At 47.8% G+C, this 24,533-nt stretch overlaps 2 protein-coding genes and 1 long non-coding RNA gene across 18 annotated transcripts in view; 2 read left to right on the forward strand and 1 right to left on the reverse strand.

Annotated features, from left to right (window-relative positions):
• LOC125940510 (uncharacterized) overlaps positions 1-24,533 on the forward strand; it is a 467,947-nt gene that overhangs the window by 239,086 nt on the left and 204,328 nt on the right. The window lies entirely within an intron of this gene.
• LOC119466294 (uncharacterized PE-PGRS family protein PE_PGRS46-like) overlaps positions 1-24,533 on the forward strand; it is a 422,307-nt gene that overhangs the window by 233,830 nt on the left and 163,944 nt on the right. The gene's annotated exons all lie outside the window — the stretch shown is intronic.
• Positions 1-24,533, reverse strand: part of LOC119466292 (cuticle collagen 2-like) — a 1,179,781-nt gene that overhangs the window by 73,271 nt on the left and 1,081,977 nt on the right. For 2 of the 15 annotated variants that reach the window (XM_049656744.1, XM_049656742.1), the window contains exon 2: positions 3,387-3,520. The exons of 12 other annotated variants lie outside the window; for them this stretch is intronic. In XM_049656744.1, the coding sequence (XP_049512701.1) occupies positions 3,387-3,459 (73 nt within the window). In that variant the 5' untranslated portion in view covers positions 3,460-3,520. Of the gene's footprint in view, positions 1-3,386; positions 3,650-24,533 lie in introns of all 15 variants that reach the window. One more of the 15 variants, XM_037726775.2, reaches the window with a different exon arrangement.

Raw genomic sequence — 24,533 nt, forward strand, 5'->3', positions numbered from 1 at the left:
CTCGATAAGACGACAAAAGTCTGAACCTTCGGTTCCATAGACGCAGGAGGTGTCTATCCCGATCTGGCTGGTCTGGAGAAACACGCAGCATCTTAGTTGCTATGCGCTTGGCACGCGTCATAGCCTGTGTGTGAGAGAGAGATAAAAGTTTATTGTGTCCATGATGGGGTCTGGGGGCGGCGGGGGTTGGGAGACTAACCCCCAGGCCTCCCCTTCCTCAGACGGCGGCCAGCCCTTGTTTCTGGCGGCGTCTTCGGCCATCCGGAGGGCCCAGAGCTGCTCTTCTGGGACCAAGGTGAGCAGCAAAGTCTCCCAGTGCTCGGCCGTACTTATGATGCTTGTAGTGTTAGTGAGGTGGGTGTTCGTGGGTGTAGCTTTCGGGCATGCCCAGATGATGTGATCCAGTTCAGCGTGGGCCTCGCATGCTTTGCAAAGTGGGGAGTATGCATCGGGGTAAATTCGGTGGTATACCAAGGGGTCTGGGAAAGTTCGCGTGCGAAGTAGTCGCTAAGTGGTGGATTGTACTTTATTCAGTGTTTTGTGTGCTTGGGAGTGGGGGCTAGCGTAACCGCTCTCTGCAGTAGTGGAGGAGGATTTCTCTGAATGTGACCATGCGGTCGCGCGCGTGACCGCGATGCAGAACAGAGGGCTCGTCAGGATCGGAAGACGCGGGAGACAGATGATGCGCCTGGTCTGCGAGAGCTCGGGTGGCATCGTGGGCGGCTTCGTTTCCAGCCAGATCCGTTTGACCAGGGGCCAAAATTATCTGTTCGCGGCGTTGCCTTGAGGCGGGAGTGCCGGAGAGTATTTTCTGTGGTTGGGGTGCTATATGTCCTCTTGTGTAGTAGCGAATGGCCGTTTTTGAATCACTAATGATGTAGTCTGCATTGGTACAGGCATAGGCCAAGGTGATGGACGTCTCCTCTCCTTCTTCGGGTTGAGTGGTGAGTATTGATGCGCCGCGGCTGAGGCGGTACTGCGATCCCGCGACTACGACGACCGCCATGGCCTTCTGGTGGGGGTATTCGGTGGTGTCCACGTAGGCAATATCTGCGGCTTGGTCGTAGCGCTTTTGTAGATGTTTAGCTCTGTCTACACGTTACTCCTGAGTGTGTTCTGGGTGCATATTGAGAGGCGATTTATTTGGAGAGGCGCATATTGAGGAGATTTTATTTATTTGCCAAGTTATCCGGGCGTGATCCGATGCACTAAAGTCAGCGCAGCGATAATCTAGAGCAGCTAGTATGTGTCATGTCAGTAACCGTTTTCCAAGTCAGCATAACATTTTAATTCATGCTGCGCGTCGCATTCTTTTTATTTGGTCATACCCCTTGTTTGATTTTAAAAAACCCGCTGCTGTTTCCACTGAAACTAATTTCAGTTGAGTGGCCAGAACTCGGAAAATCCAGAAGAGTGGTCTACATTCATTCATTACGAATTGAATCGTGTGCTTCACAAGGCTGCAGCAAGAAAACTCTTGCTTCACTCTGGCGGTACTGCATGCTACTGCGAAGCATAAATAACCAGCAACCGCTTGTCGCCATTATTACTAATATAATAATAATAATAATAGTAATAATAATAATAATAATAATGACGCTAAACGCATCCAGCTGGTTTTGCAGAAACATTGTCACCATTATCATACCTTGGTTCCCGACCAGGCAGAAAATGACATTCGCGATGTGGTTAGCCGGTAATTACTCTATAAATGTTCAGTTCCAGCACGGCTTTTTAGTGTCAATATATGTTTCAGTGCAAGGGTAATCATAAAGAACACAGTAGGAAAAAATGCGCTGTGACTTCATTCGGCGCAAGTCATGGACAGCATGACTAGAGGGTTTAGTCATTTGTAATTGCGTCTGCAATTGAACTTTTTCCAACGTGTAGATTGCACTCCTCTCAACCTACTAGCGCCTTCTCAGCTTAAGGCGCTTCTGTTTTTCCCTCTGTACAGCTCTATCTTTGTTGGGTGATTTGGTGTGAAAATGCAAGTGTGTCAGCACAAAAAACTGAACTATTTGTGCTGTTAGTTCGTTGCAATGGATTTCACACCCAACTTGATGAAGCTTTACAGTGTTAAGAAACAACATAAAACCTTGTATGCTGAAAGCCTGCAGCTTCTCAGTATAAAAAAAAAAGTAAACGCTTCCTCTAACGTCATAACAAGCACGGCCAAGTTATCCCCAGTGCACAACAAACCTCTACAGTCGAAACGATTAATAAGCTGATTGTGTTCATTGTCCACTACCTCTTGCTTTTTTGTGGCAAGTGTTGATGTACACATGCCACAAGAACTTTTTCTTTTAAACTTTCTAGCTACATATCCAGCTACGTAAAAAGCAAGACGGCTATAACTTTTTTCTACTTGTTAGCTGAAGGCATGCATATTACCACATGCAGCACACTCTCACTTTTGCAGTATCTGTCACCTTCGGTGGGTTCAAATACCTGTTGACGCCAAGGCTAAGTGGACCAGGACCAACTCCAGAACTTTTTTGGCATAATAAGGCAATATACAGGTACTAATGACCATCCAAGGCAAGGGCAATTTCTTATAACAGTAAATTCTCTAAGTTTGTCTGTAAGGTTGTCAATTCTCTGCTCCACACTTCGTCAGCAGGCACAAACAACAGTGCAGTATTTGGCATACAAGACATTGTCGGAGATATGCTAGAGGTCGGAAACATTGATGGTGCTGCCTCTGCCATTCAATCTGCTTTAAGCAAGGACCACAGCACTGGCAGCAGTAGTTTTGCTTACGAACCCACCTCCGCAGACTTTGAAGCTTGTTCGTATTCGTCGAAAAATACAAGAAATGCCTGAAGTTCTGCAGCCGGCTCAGGCGGCTCACAAGGTGTTCTGTTGCAGACACTGAATTTGAGCACTTATGTACATCTGATGTAAACGGATACATGCCTTTGTGCACTTCTTCCCTGAAAAGTGTGAAGGCTAAATTTACTTTCATTTACACAACAACCAAGCGCGTTCACTAAACGCGCGCGCCGAGATATCACGTCAGCCCGATTGCACGTGTAGCAGCTGGCGCACAAGGTCAACGCTCTGAGGGCCGCCGCGTTGGAGATTGTTCGCGCTCGTGACGACAACAGCGCCCCTCGCGGCACTGAAACTTTGCATAACGTTTCGTGCGCTCCTCTACACCTACATTTCGAATACCGCCGAAACGTAAACAAGATTATGCAGTCAGGTTGCGCCAGCTCGAGAGGAGCGGCTTTTCCGGGTTGGCAAGCGCTGCGCAGACGCAGACGTACATACGTAGCTGTCTGCGAAAAGAGGCGTCGTTTGCATCGCGCTGTGAGACGCGTCTCGGTGGCTCGCTAAAACAACGTAGCCGACACAGGACGGTCCAAAAAATAAACACTCACTGAAGAGACAGCCGAGGACGATTACCGTCGCCGCCAAAGCCGGAAGCCCGCAGAAGCTGCCGTCGCGTGCCATGTCAGGAATCCTCTCGGTCGAGCAACCAAACGCTCAACACAGGGAGAAAATAAAATAACACCTCCGGCGGGGCGTGGCAGATAGGAACGGCGATGTCGCGCTGCGAATCCAAGATCCCACGCCAAGCGAAGCAAGAATCCTCACGTTCCGCTGTTGTGGTAGTAATACGTCACGCCGTAGTCGTGGTAAGCTTGTCACACAATCGACACAAACGCGCACGGCAAACCGTCGGAACGACGACTGACGGAGAATTCACCGAGCACGGAGTATTACGCCGGAATCGTGGCGGTAGTAGCGTCAACCACCACGGCACCTCCCTCCGCCACGGCACGCGCAATAACACAACGCCAACGTGCGTCTAACACGTTCGAACGACGTCACCCTTCTAGTTCATCACCGATGGAAAACGACGACGGCGCACCACCTCACGGCCAACGGGCAAAACGCACCACGCTCAGTTGGCGCGACAGCAAGCAATGCGGGAGGCAATTCTCGGCTAACAAACCACCACCACTGCATGACGCGTTGTCCGTGTACACCATGGTATAACACAGAAAAAAAATGGAATTTTTCTTTCTGCAGAAATTTTAATATGTCAGTGACCCCAAATTTGAGAAATCGACAGGCTTCAGAAAAACAATTTATGCGGCCATGCTTTTACGTATCAGAGCATATTCAATGAGTACATATTCTACGTCCTTCACAGTGTAGGTTCTCATGCAGAACGTCTGGTTTCGAAGCCGATGTTACCTAAATAAATAGTGCAAAATTCTTGATGCCTAACACGGCAGATTTCTTCTAAATACCTTTGCAAACGTGCGAATTTCGCTCTTCATTCCTGGGAAACTTTGAGGATAGAAGTAATAATTCCGAGGCTATGCGTAATTCGGCATATACGCGAAATTCCTCCCAAGATGGTGTTCAAGCAGCTTGACCATGACACGAAGGTGCAGTCGTATTTGGCGGCACGAATCAAGTATACCTGACAATTGTGCGAGATTGTTCGCGCTTGTTGGCGTATCATGGCGACGCTTTACAGCGGAAGATAGTACCACTACGTTACTCCGCCAGTTTCTCACAGGGCTAAAAGGCAATCTAGATGCAGCACAGAGTCCGCGAAGAGCAGTAATGGTACGGCGGCTAGATGGGTAGGTGTGCCGACCGAGCGTAGTTCACCACTTCTCCGCATCATGACGCAGAAGTGGCGCTGCGGACAGTATAACGGCTGAGCTGCGCGCAACGTCGGCTACGCTGTGTAGACGAGCAGCCTGTTTGATAGTATCGCTGCCTCTGCTCTAGATTTGGAGTGTGCGTTATACAATGCCGTTTTGAGCAGTGTAGGCAAAGCCAGAATGGGGAATTTGTTACTGTCGTCTAGTCACAAGACATGATAAGCTGAAGTCAATTTTCTACCTTGGTCACATTTATTGGTATAAACGCGGCGCTCCAGCCCATTGCATTAAATACGTAGATGCATTTTTTTCATGCAAAAAACAATACTGCAGTGGTTTTATACGGTATATGGAAACGTGTTTACGTGATATTTAGTAAGTTCTTATGTTTCAATGTCGAGAAACCTAGCTATTGTGTTTATTGCTGCCTCAGTTACGGTATTTAAATTGTTACTAGACGAATTGTGTTGGTAAGTGCATATTGTTCACTGTTTGGTGGCAATAAAATAAAGCAATACGTCTTGGGCTGCATTCATGAATATATTTAAAACACAAGAAACGCTCTCATAACTTGACGCACCAGCATAAATAGCCTAGCGCCAGCAAGGTCGCAACGTTGGTCCACCAGATATCATAACATATTCACAGCACACGCCTCCGCTTCAGGTGATTACTCTTCTCCCTGTTGCTTTCGCGCGCCATGTTATTGCCCTTGACAAGACAGTAAAGGCGTGTAATTGAATAGAACTTCACAACATCGTTTGTGAGCTCTTTCTTGTGCCGCTCACTGCCTATCAAATTCGGTGGATTCAGCTGCAGAAAGGATGCAAAGTCAGCGATACTGTTCTTTGGTAATCCATTTAAACTGAAGCACAGCTTGAAGGCGTCTTCGAGCGATGCTACCAGTTTTTTTAGTGCTTCAGAAGGGAGCAACAGCCCTGACCTACTCATTCTGTTGAATTCAGTAATGTCCCTGAGCACTTGGTCCTTTGCAGGAACTTCCTTGCTGTATAGCCTGCTATATAGAATATAAGCCTAGAGTCACTTTTCTTTTGCCTGTAGCAGCGCAGCGGTGCTCGATGTCGCAGGCACTGAGCACTTCATGTGCGACTTGCAAATTTCCAATGTCGAGGCCGGCCGGAGCTCATGAACGGACGCTTTTTGGTGTACGGCTTGCTCATTAACGTCGCCGATACTGAGCAAGCTACTGAGCAGCCCAGGTTAAACATTTCCGCTGTCTTTCTCACAAATTTAGAGCCCGACTTGCAGTTCGGAGCGAAGCAGTAAGTCTCCTTGGTGGTCTTCTTTGGTGGAGCAATGCCGCCGCTAATCTCGCCGGTCATTTTTCCGACCTGGAACATTCCATATCGTTTAGGAACTTGAAAACAGTACGAGAGACGCGGAGCTCTTCACCTTTGAAACTGGCACGAACAGACGACATACAGCTATTCAAATACGGGCTTCATTTTTTTGCTCGCCGTCAGCCTCCTGCAGCAGACGACGAGCGCTGCGGAACCGTTCTACTGACCGCAGCGCCAATTTTGCGTCATGACGCGGAGAATCGGTGAACTACGCTCCAGACGCGCCGGTCGGCACACCTACCCATCTAGCCACCGTAGTAATGGTCCCTCATTAGGCCTATCCGAGTTGTGACATTCTTCTCACGAGCGCCCTAATTCCTACGTCTCGCGACCGAACCTCTTTCGTCTCGTCTCGCAGCTAGCGAGAGCGTGACATGCCCGCTCATTGCTGGCGGTGACCTGTGAGGAGCCGAGGCTGCATTTTGCACGTGGAATCCGTCCAGCAATCGCCTTCGTTTCCGTTGCGAGTGAGAATGCAACGCGATCACACCCTTACGTGCCAAATAACGAGGATAGGTGGCCTGTTGCGTTTCCTTCGTTTTTGGATTGTTTGACAAGAGCCGGTCGAAAGAAAAGGTTGAGACATGCGAACGTGTTTGAGCCACGTGTCCTCGCTACATTTTTTTTATTCGGCGGTTGAGTGAAGTCTTTTTTTCCCTAAAACAGACGTTCAGGGCAGCGTCAGTCCCAATTTTTTATTGACTATGGCAATATGTGGTTGAACGCGAGGCCAATGTGTCGCGTGTAATGACGACCGCATTCAGATATGGGCGGAATTCATGTTTCAGCCTTGTGTGACGAGACAGTTACGGTGTCCACGACGCGAATCTTTTCTTCAGAGAGAGAGAAAGGGAGAAATAAACTTTTATTTTCCGAAACGGTAATCCGAGTCCGGACCCAGTTCACCCTAGGTGGGAGGATTCCTTTTTCCAGGAACCCTCTGGCTTGGGCTGCCTCCTTGGCCCGGGCGACAAGACTGCGTTGATCAGTCCAGGTCGTCGGAGGAAAGCTTCGCCTCCCACGTTTCAGTGGTAGTATAGAAGTGCGCTGAGTTGGGGTGCTCCTCTTGTATTGTGTCGTCTTGTTCAGCTTGTGAGCTGGGGTCGGGGATGTGTCACGCAGTGGGCAATCCTGGACCATGTGTTGCAGGGTGTCTGGGACGTCACAGTGGTTGCATGTGTATGAGTACTGTGTAGGATATAATCTGTGCATGATTATTCCGTGTACATAGGTGTTGTCTGTAGGCGGCGGAGGATGACTTCTTCCTCTTTGCTCAGCTTCTTGTGTGGTGATGGATACGTTCTTCTGCTGAGTCGGTGGTGTTGCAGTATCTCCGAGAACTTTAGAGTGATGTCAACAACGTTGGTGGCCGGCCTAGTGTGGAATGGCAGGAAAGCCCGGCTGGTATGCTCGCTGGCAGCGGTGTGTGCCACCTCATTTCCTGTCATGCCCTGATGGCCTGGAATCCAGTTGATGTGGATGTCGGGGAGCGGGGCGCGTGCGATGTGATTTTGAAGTATCTTGAGTGCGGTTACTGATATGCGTCCTTTTTGATAGTTTCGAGCTGCTGCTTGGGAATCAGTGAGGATTACCGGTACTTCAGGGCAAGTTGTGATCGCCAGAGCGATTGCCGTTTCCTCTGCAGTCTCGGCGGCTCTTGCCCGGATGGTGACAGCGGCGAGTTCATTGCCTTGGTGATCCGTGACAATTAGGGCAAAGGTGTTTCGTTGAATATACCGGGCAGCATCGGTGTAGCTCGTATCAGGGTTTTTTGCGTATTTCTTGCTGAGTGCGCGGATTCTGCTTTGCCGACGCTCCTTATGGTAAGTCGGATGCATATTGCCCGGTATGCGCGCAACGCTGATACACTCACGGAGTGAGGGTGGGATTCTTGCTTTCTGGTCTGTTTCGGCAATGTAGATTTCACAGAAGTTCACGTCCGGTGGGTGTGAGCTTGAGCCGCTCTAGTTGGCTGATTTTATGAGCCACGGAGAGCTCTTCCCACGTGTTGTGGACGCCGACCTTGAGGAGTTTCGCCGTTGATGCCGTGGGTGGAAGGGTCAAGGCTACTTTGATTGCCTTTCGAATGATGACATTCAGTTTCTTCATTTCAGCCGGTTTGAGTGTCAGGTAGGGGGTACCGTAGGTGATACGGCTAGTTAGGAGAGCTTGAATTATCCTTAGCGTGTCTTTTAAGTCCGCTTCTGTGGTTGGTTATCCTCTTGACAAGGTGCGTAACTTGTGACAGTGTACGTTGGAGACGCGGAAGAGTAGCTGCTCCTGATCCGTTTTTGTGGGTGTGAAGACCGACTACGCGAAGGGAGTCGACTGTAGGTATTTGGGTTCCGTTGAGGAAGACGCTAGGATCGGGTTCGATATAGTTGGGCGGTCGTCCTCGCGTCCGTGCTCTGAGCACGAGAAGCTCCGACTTTTCAGCTGCGCATTGGAGACCGCAGTCTCGGAGGTAGCTTTCGATAGTGTCGATGGCTTCTTGAAGACTGCGTTCTTTTTGTCCAGTAGTAGGTGCTTTGGTCCAGAGTGTGATGTCGGCGTAAAGGGCATGCCATAGGTTTGGGATGGCATTGAGTTGTTTTGACAGCTTGATCATTGCGATGTTGAAAAGGAGTGGTGAAATAACTGATCCTTGTGGAGTTCCTTTGTTGGGTAGCCGAAATTTATCGCTGCGTAGATTGCAGACGCCTACTGTTGCTGTTCGGTGTGTCAAAAAGCTCCTGATGTAGTTATAGATTCAGAGAGAGAAAAAGTACTTTATTCCGGGACAGACTAAGACTTATAAATATTCCTCCACCAAGAGGACCATGGCCAGCTGGTCGGCGAAGACCGCCGACGCCAACCCCACCCGCCAGTGGGGAGGTGGGGGGTAGTGAGGGGATTGTAGGGCTGCGGGGCAAGAGATGTGCAGTACATTTGGGTACGTAGAGGGGAAGTTGGGACATGAGGGCTCTGAGCGGTAACGTTGAAGGCTGCTGGAGTGATCAAAGTGTTGAGCTGGACGGCCCTGAGAGTGCGTACTTGTGCGGTGCAGAGACAATGGTGTGGTGGCGGAAGAGTCTGCAAAGAATGCCGGAGGTGTTTGGAGTGCTGCTTTAGAGTTTTCTCCTAAAAGTGTGCCTCGTCCGCTATGGGCGGGTAAGGCCAGGGGATCATCGACGCCCGGCTATTAATGTCACGGGCAAGCTCATGAGCGAGCTGATTGGCGGTAATCCCCACATGACCTGGCACCCACACCACAGTGCCCAAATCAGGGGAGAGAAGGGAGATAGAGTCATAAAGATTATCTGGAAGTCTGTTGTAACGAAGAGGCCGGATTGCCGCCATGCAGTCCAAGCAAATGCGATACGGAGGAGAGTGAGCGAGAAGGCTTAGTTCGGCCGTCGCGTGAACGATAGCGGCCAATGCAAGGGATAAAGAAGAAGTAGGAAGTGAGAACGAGCCAGCTGTGGAAGGGATGGGAATGCCAAGGGGCGCCGGGATTGTGACAGCAGCAGTGGAGCCATGAGCTTGATAATATGCTACTTCAACATAGCATGTGACAGTGTCCGCTGGGAAAGGGTCGTGGAAGTGAGCGCGCCCGTGTCGTCGTCTCATGAAGATGCGGAGTCATATTAGAGGGAATAGGGGCACAGTGGAGGTTCCTGGGAAGGAGTCGTTGAGGGGTGTACAGCGGAAAGTCAATATCTTATACTTAAGAGCGCATGAAAAGGGACGAGGCGCGGACGAGGTTTTTCATGGGCTATTAAGTATAAGACATGGAATACCAACTGGCCCAACCTTGCGCTCTTTCAAGGAAAGTCAATAGGCCGGATGCCAGCCCGCTGCAGTAGCCAATGTCCCTACGCAGAGCTGAATATGCGGCCAAGTTGTCGATCACTGTGGAGGGGAAGAAATAGGCCTGTTGCGTATAGTTTGGCTGTGGATTCGTGTGTCGGAAGATGTAGGGCAGCTTTATGGAGACTGTTTCAAGCCATTTGAATGCGATGCATGTGTGTCTCCGTAAGTGTGTAGTATGATAGGGAATAAAATATTTTGTTCAAGGCAAAGGTTGTTACAAGTTTATTGGCTCTGCGTATACGTAGAGGCGGCCGCGCCGCTTGACCACTCGTCGGACTAAGTGAGGTACTTGGTGCGATATGGTGATCGTGGACTGTATTGCGCGGGTGAAAGAGTGGTTTTGGCGGGGGAAACCCGGCAGGATGACGTGCGGGGCGTAGGAGTACCGGCTCTTTCTTTCGTCACTCTTGGCCGCTGATTCTAGCCGATACATGCGCGTGCTTCTTTTAATTGACGCTGCTTATAAACTGTCGCTCACGTGATGCGTGCAGAACCGGTTTCACCGCTGCCTCTGAAGCTCTTGTTCGTGTAAAATATTAAAGCGTGAAAGCTATCACAATAGCCTGCCACGTTCTTTGCTCATCGTATTCTCGTTAGGTCAATAGTGTTGATATGTCTTTAATACCGCATAAGTATGTCATTCGATAGTAAATTGCAAATCCCCGGCGGTCTTTAGTTTCGCGTATTACGCGAGGACTATGGATAGTTTCTTCTCGTCCGTGTATTACGTAAAAAACGTGAGCACTAATTTATCGCCTTTCAAAATCCTAATCTCATACTATCCTGCACACGCAGGAATCGTGAAAAACAGACGAAAAGACGCATGTATATTAAACAGATAGCACGCATCTACTGCGCCAAATTTCGGAGCTTGCTTTGCAATCAAGTAGCTGCGTGGGGAATTTGCGGCTGTAGTTGTAACAAGGTGCTTGAAACACCCCAGCTGCTCTCGCCGCAATTCGCTTGAGCACGCACAATCTGCGACACCATTCCTCGTCGAACGCAGCTCGGTTGGATCGAGCTGCTTCACAACAATGAAAGTTGATTCACACCACATAAGTGCTGTGTTTATTAGATCGCTGTGAAAATCTTCTTCTTTCTGGGGCTTTACGTGTCAAAACCAGTTCTGATTATGAGGCACGCCGGATCACTGTGAAAATAGCGCAGCATCCGTTCCGCAATCAAGCGCATTCTTGCGATCGCTGATGCACGGGAACGCTTGCAATATTTGCGTTTTCTTTCGTCAGAATTTATTAAGATTGCGTGTCTTTGCATTATTGACCCTGCAGGATCTGCTATGCTTCATTTCCTGTTCTTCCCTTTCTATTCAAATTCAAGACGCATTTCAGCTTCAAAACAGTTACGAGAAAATGTCCGCTTTCTAGAATCGATGCATCACGCTGGTTCCTTCAATTTCTTCTTCTCCATTTAGTTTCGGTCGCATACCCCGTACCGCTGTTTCAAGATAGACAGTTGAGCTAGTAGCATTTCGAATTCTCTTAGTGCTTCAAGAACGGATCCGAAACGTGCGCTCATGGGAAGACGCAAGGCAACGTGGGATGATGTACACGCGGGCAGTTTCACTCGGCAAGTCTCAGTGGCGCCCTCTAACCTGTGACGTCACCACGCCACGTACTGCGCTTGTAGATCCGCGAAGGCGTTTAGCTGCAGCAAATCAGGCTGCCCTATTCTGTTTTTCTAAACAGCCTGTGCGATCAATTTCGCCGATATGCCGAGACCGATTATTAAGGCGAAAGCCTCACATGTCTCATTAGTCAGTCGACCTTCAGCGAAAACTTGTCGGCGACACAAAATGCACAAAAACGATACGAAGCGTCGACTATTAGTGAGCATCGAATGCACCACCTTTGGCGGTAATTAAGGCGAAGTGAATTAAGATATATGTAAGTATGATATAGTTACTAAAGGGACTTGAACCCAGGACCTTGGGTGGGAGTCCAACCCTTCACCTTTATAATGAAGGATGACTAAGCGATATACGGTCAGCGAATTACGGGGGATGCCAAAGCGAATTGAGAGCATGAGTAAGCGAAGTAAATGGATGAGTAAGCGAATTAAGAGGGACACTAAGCGAAGTAGACAAAGCGAATTAGGTTGGAGGGAGGTGTCATGCGGCCGTCTTTAACGCATCGGCACTTGGGCTTTAGCCTTGAAGTCATCTTAGGGATAACATAAGAAGCCCTGTAAATATTTGTTCACCCACTTGTTGGTCCATGACAACGAATGACAACGACGACGCAGTAACGACGATGGTGTGCCAATGACTCGAGGACAATGGGATGACGTCGAGTGTACGATGACAATGGCATAACGATGGCTTACCAGCATACCAGCATACAATCAGAATTACCACCATAAAATCATATTTATCAGATATTAGGTTCGGCGTCCCGCGGGGTTCTATTTTAGGTCCTACCATTTTTCCCGCTTTATATCAATGCAATACCAGAAACACCCGATATTGTGTTATATGCTGATGATACAAATGTTTTTCTCCTGTGATAACAGCGCTATTCTAATTCCATTTATCAATAACTGGTTAAATTTTCTTTCATTGTGGTTGATGGCTAATCAGCTAAACCTAAACGCTAAAAAAGTTTAATGTTTATGATCGTTTCATCAAGCAAGTTAGGTTTGCATCTTTAATACTTCAATCGCAACCACTTGAAAGGGTTTCCTAGTTCAAGTTCTTCGGTGCACTCTTCCATGAAAATCTATGGTTGATGCAATACGAAAGTTATATTAAGCGTAGCATTGCACAAAAACCTTTAGAACTTATGTGAGAGCTGTACTTTTCCACTATTCATTCTAGACTCCACTACTCTCTTCTTATGCGGGGCGTCACTTCTAAAGCTAACATAGAAACTGCTGCGAATGAAGAAGTGTGCGCGTATAATTCATAACCTATCCATGTATGAAGAGAACACTGAGTACTTTCACCGAGACAGTATTTTGAATGTCGGCAGTCTATAGAAACAAACGTTACCAGAAAAGGCATTCTTAGAATCCCCATAACTAACTGTGAGAACTTTAATTTTGAAATACAACAATACCACAAGTAATTACACCTTAAGAGCTAGAAACTTTATTAAGGTGAAAGCAAGGACTACGGGCATCGGCTATTAAGTGGCAGATTCCCAATTTGCATAATAATGCGCATGCTTTTTTTATATTATGCAACATTCGGCAACTCCTTCAATATTAGGAAGAATCGAAACTGCATTTTCCGGACAATTACTTATGTCTTTTTTGATGGCCTTTCCTGCTGGTCGACTGATGCAGTATCTTTCAGTTATTGTTCGTTTATTGCTTTGTTGCCACTATTTATAGTTATGGTGATGTAGTACTGTATTGCATGTATATTTGTGTCATATATATATATATATATATATATATATATATATATTTATGTGTGTGTGTGTGTGTGTGTGGGCGGGTGGGTGGTGTGTGTGTAAGTGTGTGTGCGTGAGTGTGGGTGTGTTGGATGTATATATGTATACGTTTCTTGATTTTATTTTATTTTTTCACTGTTGTCTGCTGTGCTGGTGTCAACAGGAATCTAGCCAGACATGCATAGCCTCAACTTATGCTGCGGCACCACGGCAATCATGTGTTTTCAAAAATCGCAATAAACTTCGAACTAGCGTGAGTGCTAGATATAAAATTCTGCTCTTTTCGCCCTCCAGTGGGAGCCCTTATTATTCCAGGAATCCGTGGGCTCCTGCTGCTACCCTGTTCCGGTCCACCAGCTTTCGTTGACCATCTTTGGCTGGGCAAGACATCTTGCATGATCTCGCACAGTGCTTCATTGTCCCCTTCTGCGTCCTCTTCTTCGACTACTGCATCATATTTAATGCGAAGCATGTATTCGCGAACATTTGCCACTTTGACAGTATGTATCTATCTAGCCGCCTATGTCGTGGTGCTCTCATGGTCGTATCGTTAAATTGGTATTTGCCTAAATTGGCATACTATGACAAGAGTGTATGACAAACATAACTGATAGGTCATGACATAACTATCATGAAACGTGTGTCATGTAGGACATAAAACAGCTGCCTGCGTCTTGGTGCTCTCATGGTCGTTTCCGTAGGTACCAAAATGGCAAAATTGCAAAATTTGGTAGGTACCAAAATTGGCATAGTATGACAGCAATGTATGACGAACATAAATCACAGGTTTTGACATGAATGTCTTGACATCGTGTGATGAATGTCATGACAACGTGTCATTTAGGTCATAAAACAGCCACCTAAAATGACAATAACCTAGCGAAAACACATTCCCACTCAAAAATCACTGTAATGGGTTCTGACATGGGCACTAAGGGAAGACAACACTAAAGGATGGTGCTAGAAGTCATAGTCATGACCGTGAGCCAGTACAATTAACAATGACTCAGCGAAAAAAGATTAACACTCAGAAACCACTGAAATGGGTTCTGACGTGGGTACTAAGTGAAGGAAACACTAAAGGATGATTGTAGAAGTCATAGTCATGAGCATGACTCGGCAAAAATGACAATGAAATAACTCAGCGAAAAAAGATTAACATTCAGATACCACTGAAATGGGTTCTGACGTGGGTACTAAGTGAAAGGAACTCTAAATGTTGGTGGTAGAAGTCATAGTCATCAGCATGACTCAGTAAAAACTACAATGACTCAGCAAAAAAGATTAACACTCACAAACCACTGAAATGTGTTCTCACATGGGTACTAAGTGAAGGAAACACTAAAGGATAATGGTAGAGGCCATAGTCATGACCATGACTCATCAAAAATGACAATGACACAGCGACAAAAGATTAATACTCAACAATCAATGTAATGGGTTCGGATGTGGTACTAAGTAAAGAAACAGCTAAATAAAGGTCAATAGTTGAAGTCATATTCATAAGCATGGCTAATGCTTTCGCCTTAAGGTCTCCTAGACGTTGCTATGGGCACTCCTGAGGACTCATGACGTGAATGTCATGACATGCGTGTCATGTAGGTCGTGAAAAAGGCGCCTACGTCTTGGTGCTCTCATGGTCGTTTCGTTAATTTGGTAGGCTTCCCGCACACTGCTTCGTATAACATCGATTCCCACAGGTTGTGGGATCTGCTGGCTTTTTCTGTCTTCAGTTCTTGCAGGGTTCCAGCGGCTCCCCTACACTCCTTTACCATGTGTCACAGGGTGCCCGGGACTCCACAAAATGAGCAGCAGTACGGAAATTGCGTTGGAGATACCCTATGCAATAAGATACTGTTAAAATAGGTGTTCGTCTGTAGTGTTCTTAAAATAACGATGTTCCTTAATATAACGGTGTCTTCTCTGTTGAGTATTAGTTGAGGTAGTGGGTACTTTCTTCGTTCGAGTCTATGATGCTCTGGAATAAAGGTGTACATATACGGGGATGTCTTCCAGCATCGTCGCCTTTTTGGTACCCTGTGGCAGAAAACCCTGACTTGTATGCAATCGGGCTGCGGCATGAGCCGCTTCGCTACCCGCCAGGTACTTGTGTATTTGGGTCCATGCTACTTAGGTCTGTGGAAAATATCCTCTTCGGTTAGAGGTTTCAGCAAGAACCCACAGTGGAGTTCTTTCTCTTCTAATTAGTTTTACTGCACTAGCTCTAGCGCACTCTTTGCCATCTCCTCTGCTTGAGGCTGATTTATGTACTATCCGCGAAAATTCAAATGGGAACAAAATGAATATTACTTGCATATGTTGCTTCGTTTTCGCGTTTGCTTGCATTTGACATATTGGCTAAATTCAGTCCACAAGACATATATGCTTGAAACTACTCTATGCCTCGAAACCAGCTGCAGAGCAAAAAAGTCGCACTTCCATGTATTTACATCGTAACATCATCATCATCAGCAGCAGCATCATCATCATCAGCCTATATTTATGTCCACTGCAGGACGAAGGCCTCTCCCTGCGATCTCCAATTACCCCTGTCTTGCGCAGGCGTATTCCACCTTGCGCCTGCGAATTTCCTAACTTCATCAGTTCCATCTGGTTTTCTGCCGACCTCGACTGCGCTTTCCTTCCCTTGGGGTCCATTCTATAACCCTAATGGTCCACCGGTTATCCATCCTACGCATTACTTTGCCTGCCCAGCTCCATTTCTTCTGCTTAATGTCAACTAGAATATCAGCTATCCTCCTTTGTTCTCTGAACCACAACACTCTCTTCTTGTCTCTTAACGTTAGTCCTAAGATTTTTCGTTCCATCGCTCTTTGTGCAGGTCCTCAACTTGTTGACGAACTTCCTTGTTAACCTCCAAGTTTCTGCCCCATATGCTAGCACCGGTAGAATGCAATGATTGTACACTTTTCTTTTCAACGACAGGGGTAAGCTCCCAGTCAGGATTTGGCAATGCCTGCCGTATGCACTCAATTTTATTCTTGTGTAAATTTCTTTCTCATGATCAGCGTGCCCTGTGAGTAATTGACCTAGACAAATGTACTCCTTTTCAGACTCCAGAGGCTGACTGGCGATCCTGAATTCTTGTTCCCTTGCCAGGCTATTGAACATTATCTTTGTCTTCTGCATATTCATCTTCAACCCAATTCTTACACTTTCTCGATTAAGGTCCTCAATCACTTGTTTTAATTCGTCTCCATTGTTGCTGAATAGGACAATGTCATCTGCAAACTGAAGGTGGCTGAGATATTCGCCGTCGATCCTCACTCTTAAGCCTTCCCAATCTAAGAGCTTGAAAACTTCTAAGCCTGCAGTGAATAGCATCAGAGAGATTGTGTCGCCTTGCCTGACCCCTTTCTTGATAGGTAGCTTTCTACTTTTCTTGTTGAGAACCAAGGCAGCTGTGGAATCCTTGTAGATATTTGCTAAGATATTCACGTATGCCTACTGGATTCCTTGATTACGCAACGCCTCTATGACTGCTGGTATCTCTACTGAATCAAATGCCTTTTCATAATCTATGAAAGCCATATAAAGAGGTTGATTGTACTCCGCAGATTTCTCGATTACCTGATTGATGACATGGATCCATCGTAGAATATCCCTTCCTGAAGCCAGCCGGTGATCTTGGTTGGCTGAAGTCAAGTGTTGCTCTGATTCTATTGGAAATTATCATGGTGAATATTTCATATAATACTGCAAGCAAGCTAATCGGTCTCTAATTCATCAATTCTTTAACGTCTCTCTTCTTATGGATTAGTATAATGTTGGCGTTCTTCCAGCTCTCTGGTACACTTGAAGTTGTGACGCATTGAATATAAACGGCCGCAAGCTTTTCAAGCATAATATCTCCTCCATCTTTGATTAAATCTACTGTTATTCCATCTTCTCCAGCCGCCTTTCCCCTGGTCATGTCTTTCAAGGCCCTTCTAACTTCATCGCTAGCTTATAGAAGGAGCTTCTGTGTAGAGTTCATGACTCTTTCGTATGAAAGTAGCTTGGCTGTTTTGGGAACTGCACAGGTCAGTATAAAATTCTTCCGCTGTATTTACTATGTCATCTAAATTGCTGATGTTATTACCATGCTTACCTTTCAGTGCATACATCTTGCCTTGTCCTATGCCAAGCTTTCTTCTTCCTGATTTCATGCTGCGTCCATATTTTACGGCTTCCTCAATCTTTCCTACATTATACTTTCAAATATTCCTTACTTTCTTCTTGTTGATCTGTTTTGACAGATCAGCGAATTCTATATGATGTCTTGAGTTGGACACTTTCTTGTTTTGTCGTTTCTTTATTAGGTATCAAGTGACATACAAATCGACAATTTTCGGCGACTAAAAGGCGGCTCTGCAGTCTCTACGATCACCTTTACGCCGCGGTCCACACGAACAGCAAGCTGTTCTTTGATATTGCCGAGGCAATACAAAATCTGACTGAGATAGGGCAAGAAATAATTTTTCAGTGGCTTCCAAGTCAGTGCGGAATTATCGGCAACGAACGGGCCGATCAAGCTGCCCGCACAGCTCATAAAGAAGATCACGAACGGCCCATACGGCCCATACCACTTTTTCGGACTGATGCTGCAAGGAAGCTCCGCGTGCTTGTCGCCAACGCAGAAGGTCACAATGGAATGAATCACACTTCAAGCACGCTCGCTTATACTGCCTGCACCCAAATCAAAGATTTCGAGTTCCATCAAGGCTTCACCGAGGAGACGCAACCCTTTTGTGGCGATTATGGTTGGGCGTTGCATTTACCAACGCCTATGCGTTCCGCATAGGAATGGCCGACAGCGCAGCCTCAGACAACTGCGGCAATGAAGAATCGATTGCATATATTTTGTGCGACTGCATGCCCGCAGTACAGTGCGCAGAGACATTCTCTTATAAAGCGTTCAACCAATTGGACGACCGGCCTCTGTTGGCAGAAAAGATTCTCCACCACAGACTGTACTTAACGTCACAGAAGAAAGCGTGCTGGCGCTTCTGCACTTCTTGCGAACCACCGGCCTGGCCTATCTGACCGACTTTAATTAGAAGGCTCTTCCGGTGTGTGCTATTTTTTTAAAATGCCAAGCATTTCTTGGCGAACATTTGCCACTTTGACAGTATCTATCAATCTATCTAGTCGCCTAGGTCTTGGCGCTCTCATTGTCGTATCATTAACTTGGCAAAAGGCGTAGTGCATCAGAAACAGTACACAAGAGGAAGAACACAGACAGGAAACACTCGGTGTTTACCTAAATTGGCATACTATGACGAGACTGTATGACGAACATCAATGATAGGTTAAGACATGAATATCACAACATGTGTGTCCTGTAGGCCAAAAAAAGCTGCGGACGTCTTGTTGCTCTCATGGTTGTTTCATTAACGTAGTAGGCACCAAAATTGGAATAGTATGACAAAACTGCATGACGAACAAAATATGATAGGGCATGACATGAATTTCACGACATGCGTGTCATTTAGGTCATGAAACAGCCGCCTAAAATGACAGTGACCCAGCGAAAAAAATATTAACACTCAAAAGCAGTGAAATGGGTTCGGACGTGGGTACTAAGGGAAGGGAACACTTAATGATGATGGTAGAAGTAATAGTCATGAACGTGATTCTTCAAAAGTGAAATTGCCTCAAAAAACGTTTAACACTAAAAAAACCACCGAACTGAGTTGTGATGTACTTACTAAGTGAAGAAAACACTAAAACATAATGGCAGAAGTCATAGTCATGAGCATGACTCAGCAAAAAAAAAGCTGGCAGATCCCACGCCCTTTGGGAATCAATGTGATGCCAAGCAGTGTGCGGGGAGACGTAGGTGGATGTTTCAGGACCTACATTACAAGCATGTCATGAAATTCATTTCATGAGTCCTGAGGAGTCCCTTTGGCTAGGCCTAAGAGACCTTAAGGCGAAAGCCTTAGTCATGCTCATGACTATGACTTCGACCATCAATCTTTAGCCTTTTCCTTCACATACTACTACCTCCGAACCCATTAGATTGGTTTTTGAGTGTTAATCTCTTTTCGCTGAGTAATTGTCATTCTTGTGAAGTCGTGGTCATGAATATGACTTCTACCACCATCCTTTAGTGTTTCCTTCACGTAGTATCCACGTCCGAACCCCTTTCAGTGGTTTTTGTGTGTTAATCTTTTAGCTTTGTCATTTTCATTTTGGCGGAGTCATGCTCACGACTATGACTGCTACCATCATCCTTTAGTGTTTCATTTACTTAGTTCCCATGTCCGAACCCACTTCAGTAGTTCTTGTGTTTTAATTTGTTTTGCTGAGTCATTCTTATTTTTTTCCTAGTCAGGCTCACGACTCTGATCAGTCTCTACGAGAGCACCCGATGCTACTGCTGAGCTCGAAGGCCGCGCTATCACGCGACATGGCAGAACCCACGACTGCATCGGCACGGACACAGCTTCCTGAGCGCAAGCAGCTGCGTCGCCAATGAGTGTCCGGCGTTAGAGTTCCCAGTCCGCCTCCCATTCCATGGCAGCGTAGATACAAACGGTCGTTGTTGTTGGTGGTGTTGTTGTTTACACGTCTATACTCACATTTTTGCGCTTAAAGGGCTGCGGTGAATTTATTTAGGAAGTGGCGGAGGTGAAAAGGTAATGGAGACAGTGGTGATAGGGAAGGCTTAATTATCTACACCATGGGGTCTGACACTGTCGCTGGTACGCCCGAGATGTCCCATTGGCTAGAGCCTCAGGTCGCAGTGCTGCTGTGCCTTGGTAGTGTGCCCAGGTCTTGAGTGAGGTCGGTTGCCATTCCGTTTTGAGCTAAGCAAGGGCCCTTTGCCTGGGGCCAGAGTACAGCGGGCAGTTCCAGATTAAGTGTTCGAGGTCCGCCCGGGTGTTACAGTTGCTGCAGGTACCCGCATGGGAACGGGCCAGGTCATGCGAACGCGCCGGGCCTTTATCCGAAAACGCTGCACGACTAGGGGAGTAGGGAGCGTACCAGTCTGTACCTGCCGGAGCAGAACCTACTGCTGCCCAGCAGCAGCCTGGGAGGGAAGGGGAGGAATGTCCATGGGGTTGATGTAGTGAGGAGATAGCTGTGCCGGTGTCGTTTGGCTTCGGCTATTGCTTCCAAGGGATTGTACCACTGACTGTGTATTTCCGTGTCTTCAGATACGTTGTTCAGTAATTGTTCGGACGGTTTCGCCTGCACGGATAGTAGTATGGCTCGCGCTAGTCGGTGGGCCTGTTCATTTCCTGGTATGTCCGTGTGCCCCGGGATTTAGTGTAACTGAAAATCATGGTCTTGGTCAAGCAGACGACGCATGTGAAGGCGGAGTTGTTGGACCACAGCGGTGGTTGTGCGAGTGTGCTTACAAGCTCTAAAGGCACCTTGAGAGTCCGTAAACACTCTGCAGTCGTGCTTAGCATCTCTTGAAAATGTGTTAGCAGTGTATTGAGCATGCTTCGCAAAATCAAGGATGGCATACAGATCTGCCGTAGAGCTGTGAACGATATGTCTCGTGAGGCGGAGTTTACTGCCCCGTTCGGCTGCTTCTATATTTGTCCAAGCCGTTGTTAACATTGGCTCCTCCTCTGGTCCTCCGATAGAAGCATCCACATAGACTATATGCCACCTTCCAGAGTGGTCGTTGCCCTCTTGTAGTTGTTGCGTATATTTCTCATGGCGTTTGGCGTGGGCCTGTCTCTTGGCGGGTTGATTTTGTCCCATGTTCTTCGGCAGTGGCATGGGGTCCGCAATTGGTATGTGCTCGCAAGGGGGAGATATGGGCGGAAGCACAGGAAAGTTAGAGATGTCATGCCCAATTTAAGACAAAGTGGCCCTTCCTGCATTTGTGGATTTGAGGCGTGTCACATGAGTAAGCTCGTGCGTTGAAACAATATCAGCAATGCCACCCAAAGCTCAGCAGCTTTTGAGCGCAGGGAGAGGCATCTACCTTGGCAGTCCTGGGCCGGTATTTTGTAGCGATGCCTTATGACTTATTCTATACTAGTCTTATCATACACCGCTCACTGGCTGATCCCTTTGATAACGCGAGCGGACCATCGCTCTGACCACTGACAAAGCGCGATAAGCGCGATAAGGCATTAGCACCGGAAAGCCATCGCTACAAAATACCGGTTCTGTCATTAGTCTCCTTGCCTCGTTGTTGAGGCGTTCCATGGTACGTTGCTGTGTTCTAGTGATCGGGTCAAAGGGGGCGCGTTTCAATGCCATCTGCAGGGCCTCCTTGTGTTTTCCGAGGGAACCTCGCGAAGTCCAGAGCGTCACATCGTCTCCGGTAATGGCATGCTCAACGCTTGTGATTTCCTTTAGTTTTGCAGGAAGTGGAGCTAAGACGATGTTAAATAATGTAGGACTCCAATCCCGTTATGATGATAGGAGCTGAGCGCACTGCCTACTTGAACTTGAAATGTTCTGTCCTGCAGGAATGCGGCAATAAAGTTTTGAATGTTGCCTTTGATGCCCATTTCTTGGGCTTGCATGATGGAGGAGTGGGGAAAGCTATCGAAAGCCTTCCTGACGTCCACCCCAACTATGCGAGTACACGAGGACGAGGTATCGAGAACGTCCTCTTTTAGGCGGAACATAATATCATGACTAGAAAGACCAGGCCGAAATCCGTACTGAGTGTGAGGCAGAAGACAACTTTCCTCCAGCCACCATATCAATCTTGCGTTCAGCATGCTCTCCAAAAGTTTGCACAGACATGACGTGAGAGAAACTCGTCTTAAGTTGCCCAGGCAGTTTGGTGGCTTGTTCGGTTTCGGAATAGGCTTGACAATCGAATGTTGACATTCTTCTGGGAGAGTTCCTTTTTTTCATATGCGGTTAAATTCCGCCAGAAGAGCTATTTTGCATCCTTCGATAAGGTTTTTGATGAGCGCTGCCGTGATTCCATCAACCCCTGGCGCACCACGGCTGTTCATTCTGCTTATGGAACCTTCGAGCTCGATAGCCGTCAAGGGTTAGTTTAGATCGCCGCGTTCGTCGTGAGTATCGTCCCTCGCATAGGTTCTATTTATGGTAGTACCTGGTTTCGGGAAAGATGTCTGCCCCTTTTCCTGCGAATTCGGCCATGGTCATGCCTTCTTACAGGGCAACACGGCCTTCGCAGTCCGAGGTTTTACGGTGCCCAAGGACAGATCTCCATATAGCCCACGCCCTACTTTAATTAGTTAATTCATTGATTTGTTCGCACATCTGCATCCACTGCTCCGAAGCTAGCTCTCCCGTATACTTCTCAATTTCTTCTTGTAGAGAGCGTAGTTTTGTTCTTAGTGTCCGGGGACGCCCCTTCGCTCGATAAGACGACAAAAGTCTGAGCCTTCGCTTCCATAGATGCAGGAGGTGTCTATCCGGATCTGGCTGGTCTGGAGAAACACGCACAGCGTCTTAGTAGCTGTGCGCTTGGCACGCGTCATAGCCTGTGTGCAAGAGAGAGAGATAAAATTTTATTGTGTCCATGATATGGTCTGGGGGCGGCGGGGGTTGGGAGACTAACCCCCAGGCCTCCCCTTCCTCAGACGGCGGCCAGCGCTTCCTTTCTGGCGGCGTCTTCGGCCATCCGTAGGGTCCAGAGCTGCTCTTCTGGGTCCAAGGTGAGCAACAAAGTCTGCCACTGCTCGGCCGTACTTATGATGCGTGTAGTGTTAGTGAGGTGGGTGTTCGTGGGTGTAGCTTTCGGGCATGCCCAGGTGATGTGATCAAGATTAGCGCGGGCCTGGCAGGCTTTGCGAAGTGGAGAGTATGCATCGGGGTAAATTCGGTGGTATACCACGGGCTCTGGGCAAGTTTGTGTGCGAAGTAGTCGCTAAATGGTGGATTGTACTTTCTTCAGTGTTTTGTGTGCTGGGGGTGGGGAGTAGCGTAACCGCTCTCTGCAGTAGTGGAACAGAGGGCTCGTCAGGATCGGAAGACTCGGGAGACGGATGATGCGCCTGGTGTGCGAGAGCTTGGGTGGCATCATGAGCGGCTTCGTTTCCAGCCAGAACCGAATGACCAGGGGCCCAGATGATCTGTACGCGGCGTTGCCTTGAGGCGGGTGTGCCGGAGAGTATTTTCTGTGGTTGGGGTGCTATGAGTCCTCTTGAGTAGTTGCGAATGGCCGTTTTTGAATCGCTGATCATGTAGTGTGCATTGGTAGAGTCATAGGCCAAGGCGATGGCCGTTTCCTCTCCTTCTTCGGGTTGAGTTGTGAGTATTGATGGGGCCGCGGCAAGGCGATACTGCGATCCCGCGACTACGACGACCGCCAAGGCGTTCTGGTGGGGGTATTCGGCGGTGTCCACGTAGGCTATCTCTGCGGCTTGGTCGTAGCGCTTTTGTAGATGTTTAGCTGTGTCTACACGTCCATCCTGATTGTGTTCTGGGTGCATATTGATAGGCAAGATTCGTAATGGGGCCGTTTTCTTCTAGCAGCATCCGATATTTTTCCCAATCTGTAACCGTACAGTCTCGCTTGTAAGACGACGGGCTGGGCGAGCCACCATTTGTTCTCACTGTGATGGCAATTGGAAGATAGTAACTGCCGAGAGGGTCCTCATGGAGTTTCCATTGGCTGGTTCTGGGTCTCGAGGACCATGTTAGGTCAGGCGTTGAGTCTGCTTGCCTTGTGTCCTGTCCGAGCCCCGTAAGGGATTGCGCAGATTGAGGAGCTCTAGTCCATAACGATCGAACTCTTCCATTATACGGCGACCACTTTCGGCTAGAGCACTGCACGGGTCGGGCTCGGGCGGGGCTGCCCGCCCGAGCCCGACCCAAAAATTTATGGCGAGACCCGGGCCCGGCCCCGGCCCGGAAATAATCTACGTTACCCGCCCGGCCCAGCCCGCCACCCCTTTATCTTAGGCCCGAGCCCGGCCCGAGCCCGGCTCGAAACTGGCCCGAGACCGAAAAACACATGTTTTTCAGAGTCGAGACGCGCGAGGATAACTCGCTGCACGTTACATGCACACCACCAGAAAGTCCGAGCCCGGCCCAGGCCCACGTCACAAAACCCGAGCCCGGCTCGGGGCTGGGTCAAAAAGCACCTACCGTGCCCGAGCCCAGGCCCGAGCCCGTGAAAAAACTGCTCTACCAGGCTTCCGGGTAAGCCCAAGCCCGTGCAGTGCTCTAGCTTGGGCTGCACTTATAGTTCTGGCTACGTGTTGAGCACTGAAATCTCCACATATTATCATTGTATTCTTGGAGGGATGTTCCGAAAATGTTGTATGTAGCTGAAGTCTGCCGGGGCGCGCTGAGTTTTTTTTTCGTGCGTT

This window comes from Dermacentor silvarum, chromosome 10, assembly GCF_013339745.2.
Source record: "Dermacentor silvarum isolate Dsil-2018 chromosome 10, BIME_Dsil_1.4, whole genome shotgun sequence".
In the NCBI taxonomy this organism is placed as follows: Eukaryota; Metazoa; Arthropoda; class Arachnida; order Ixodida; family Ixodidae; genus Dermacentor; species Dermacentor silvarum.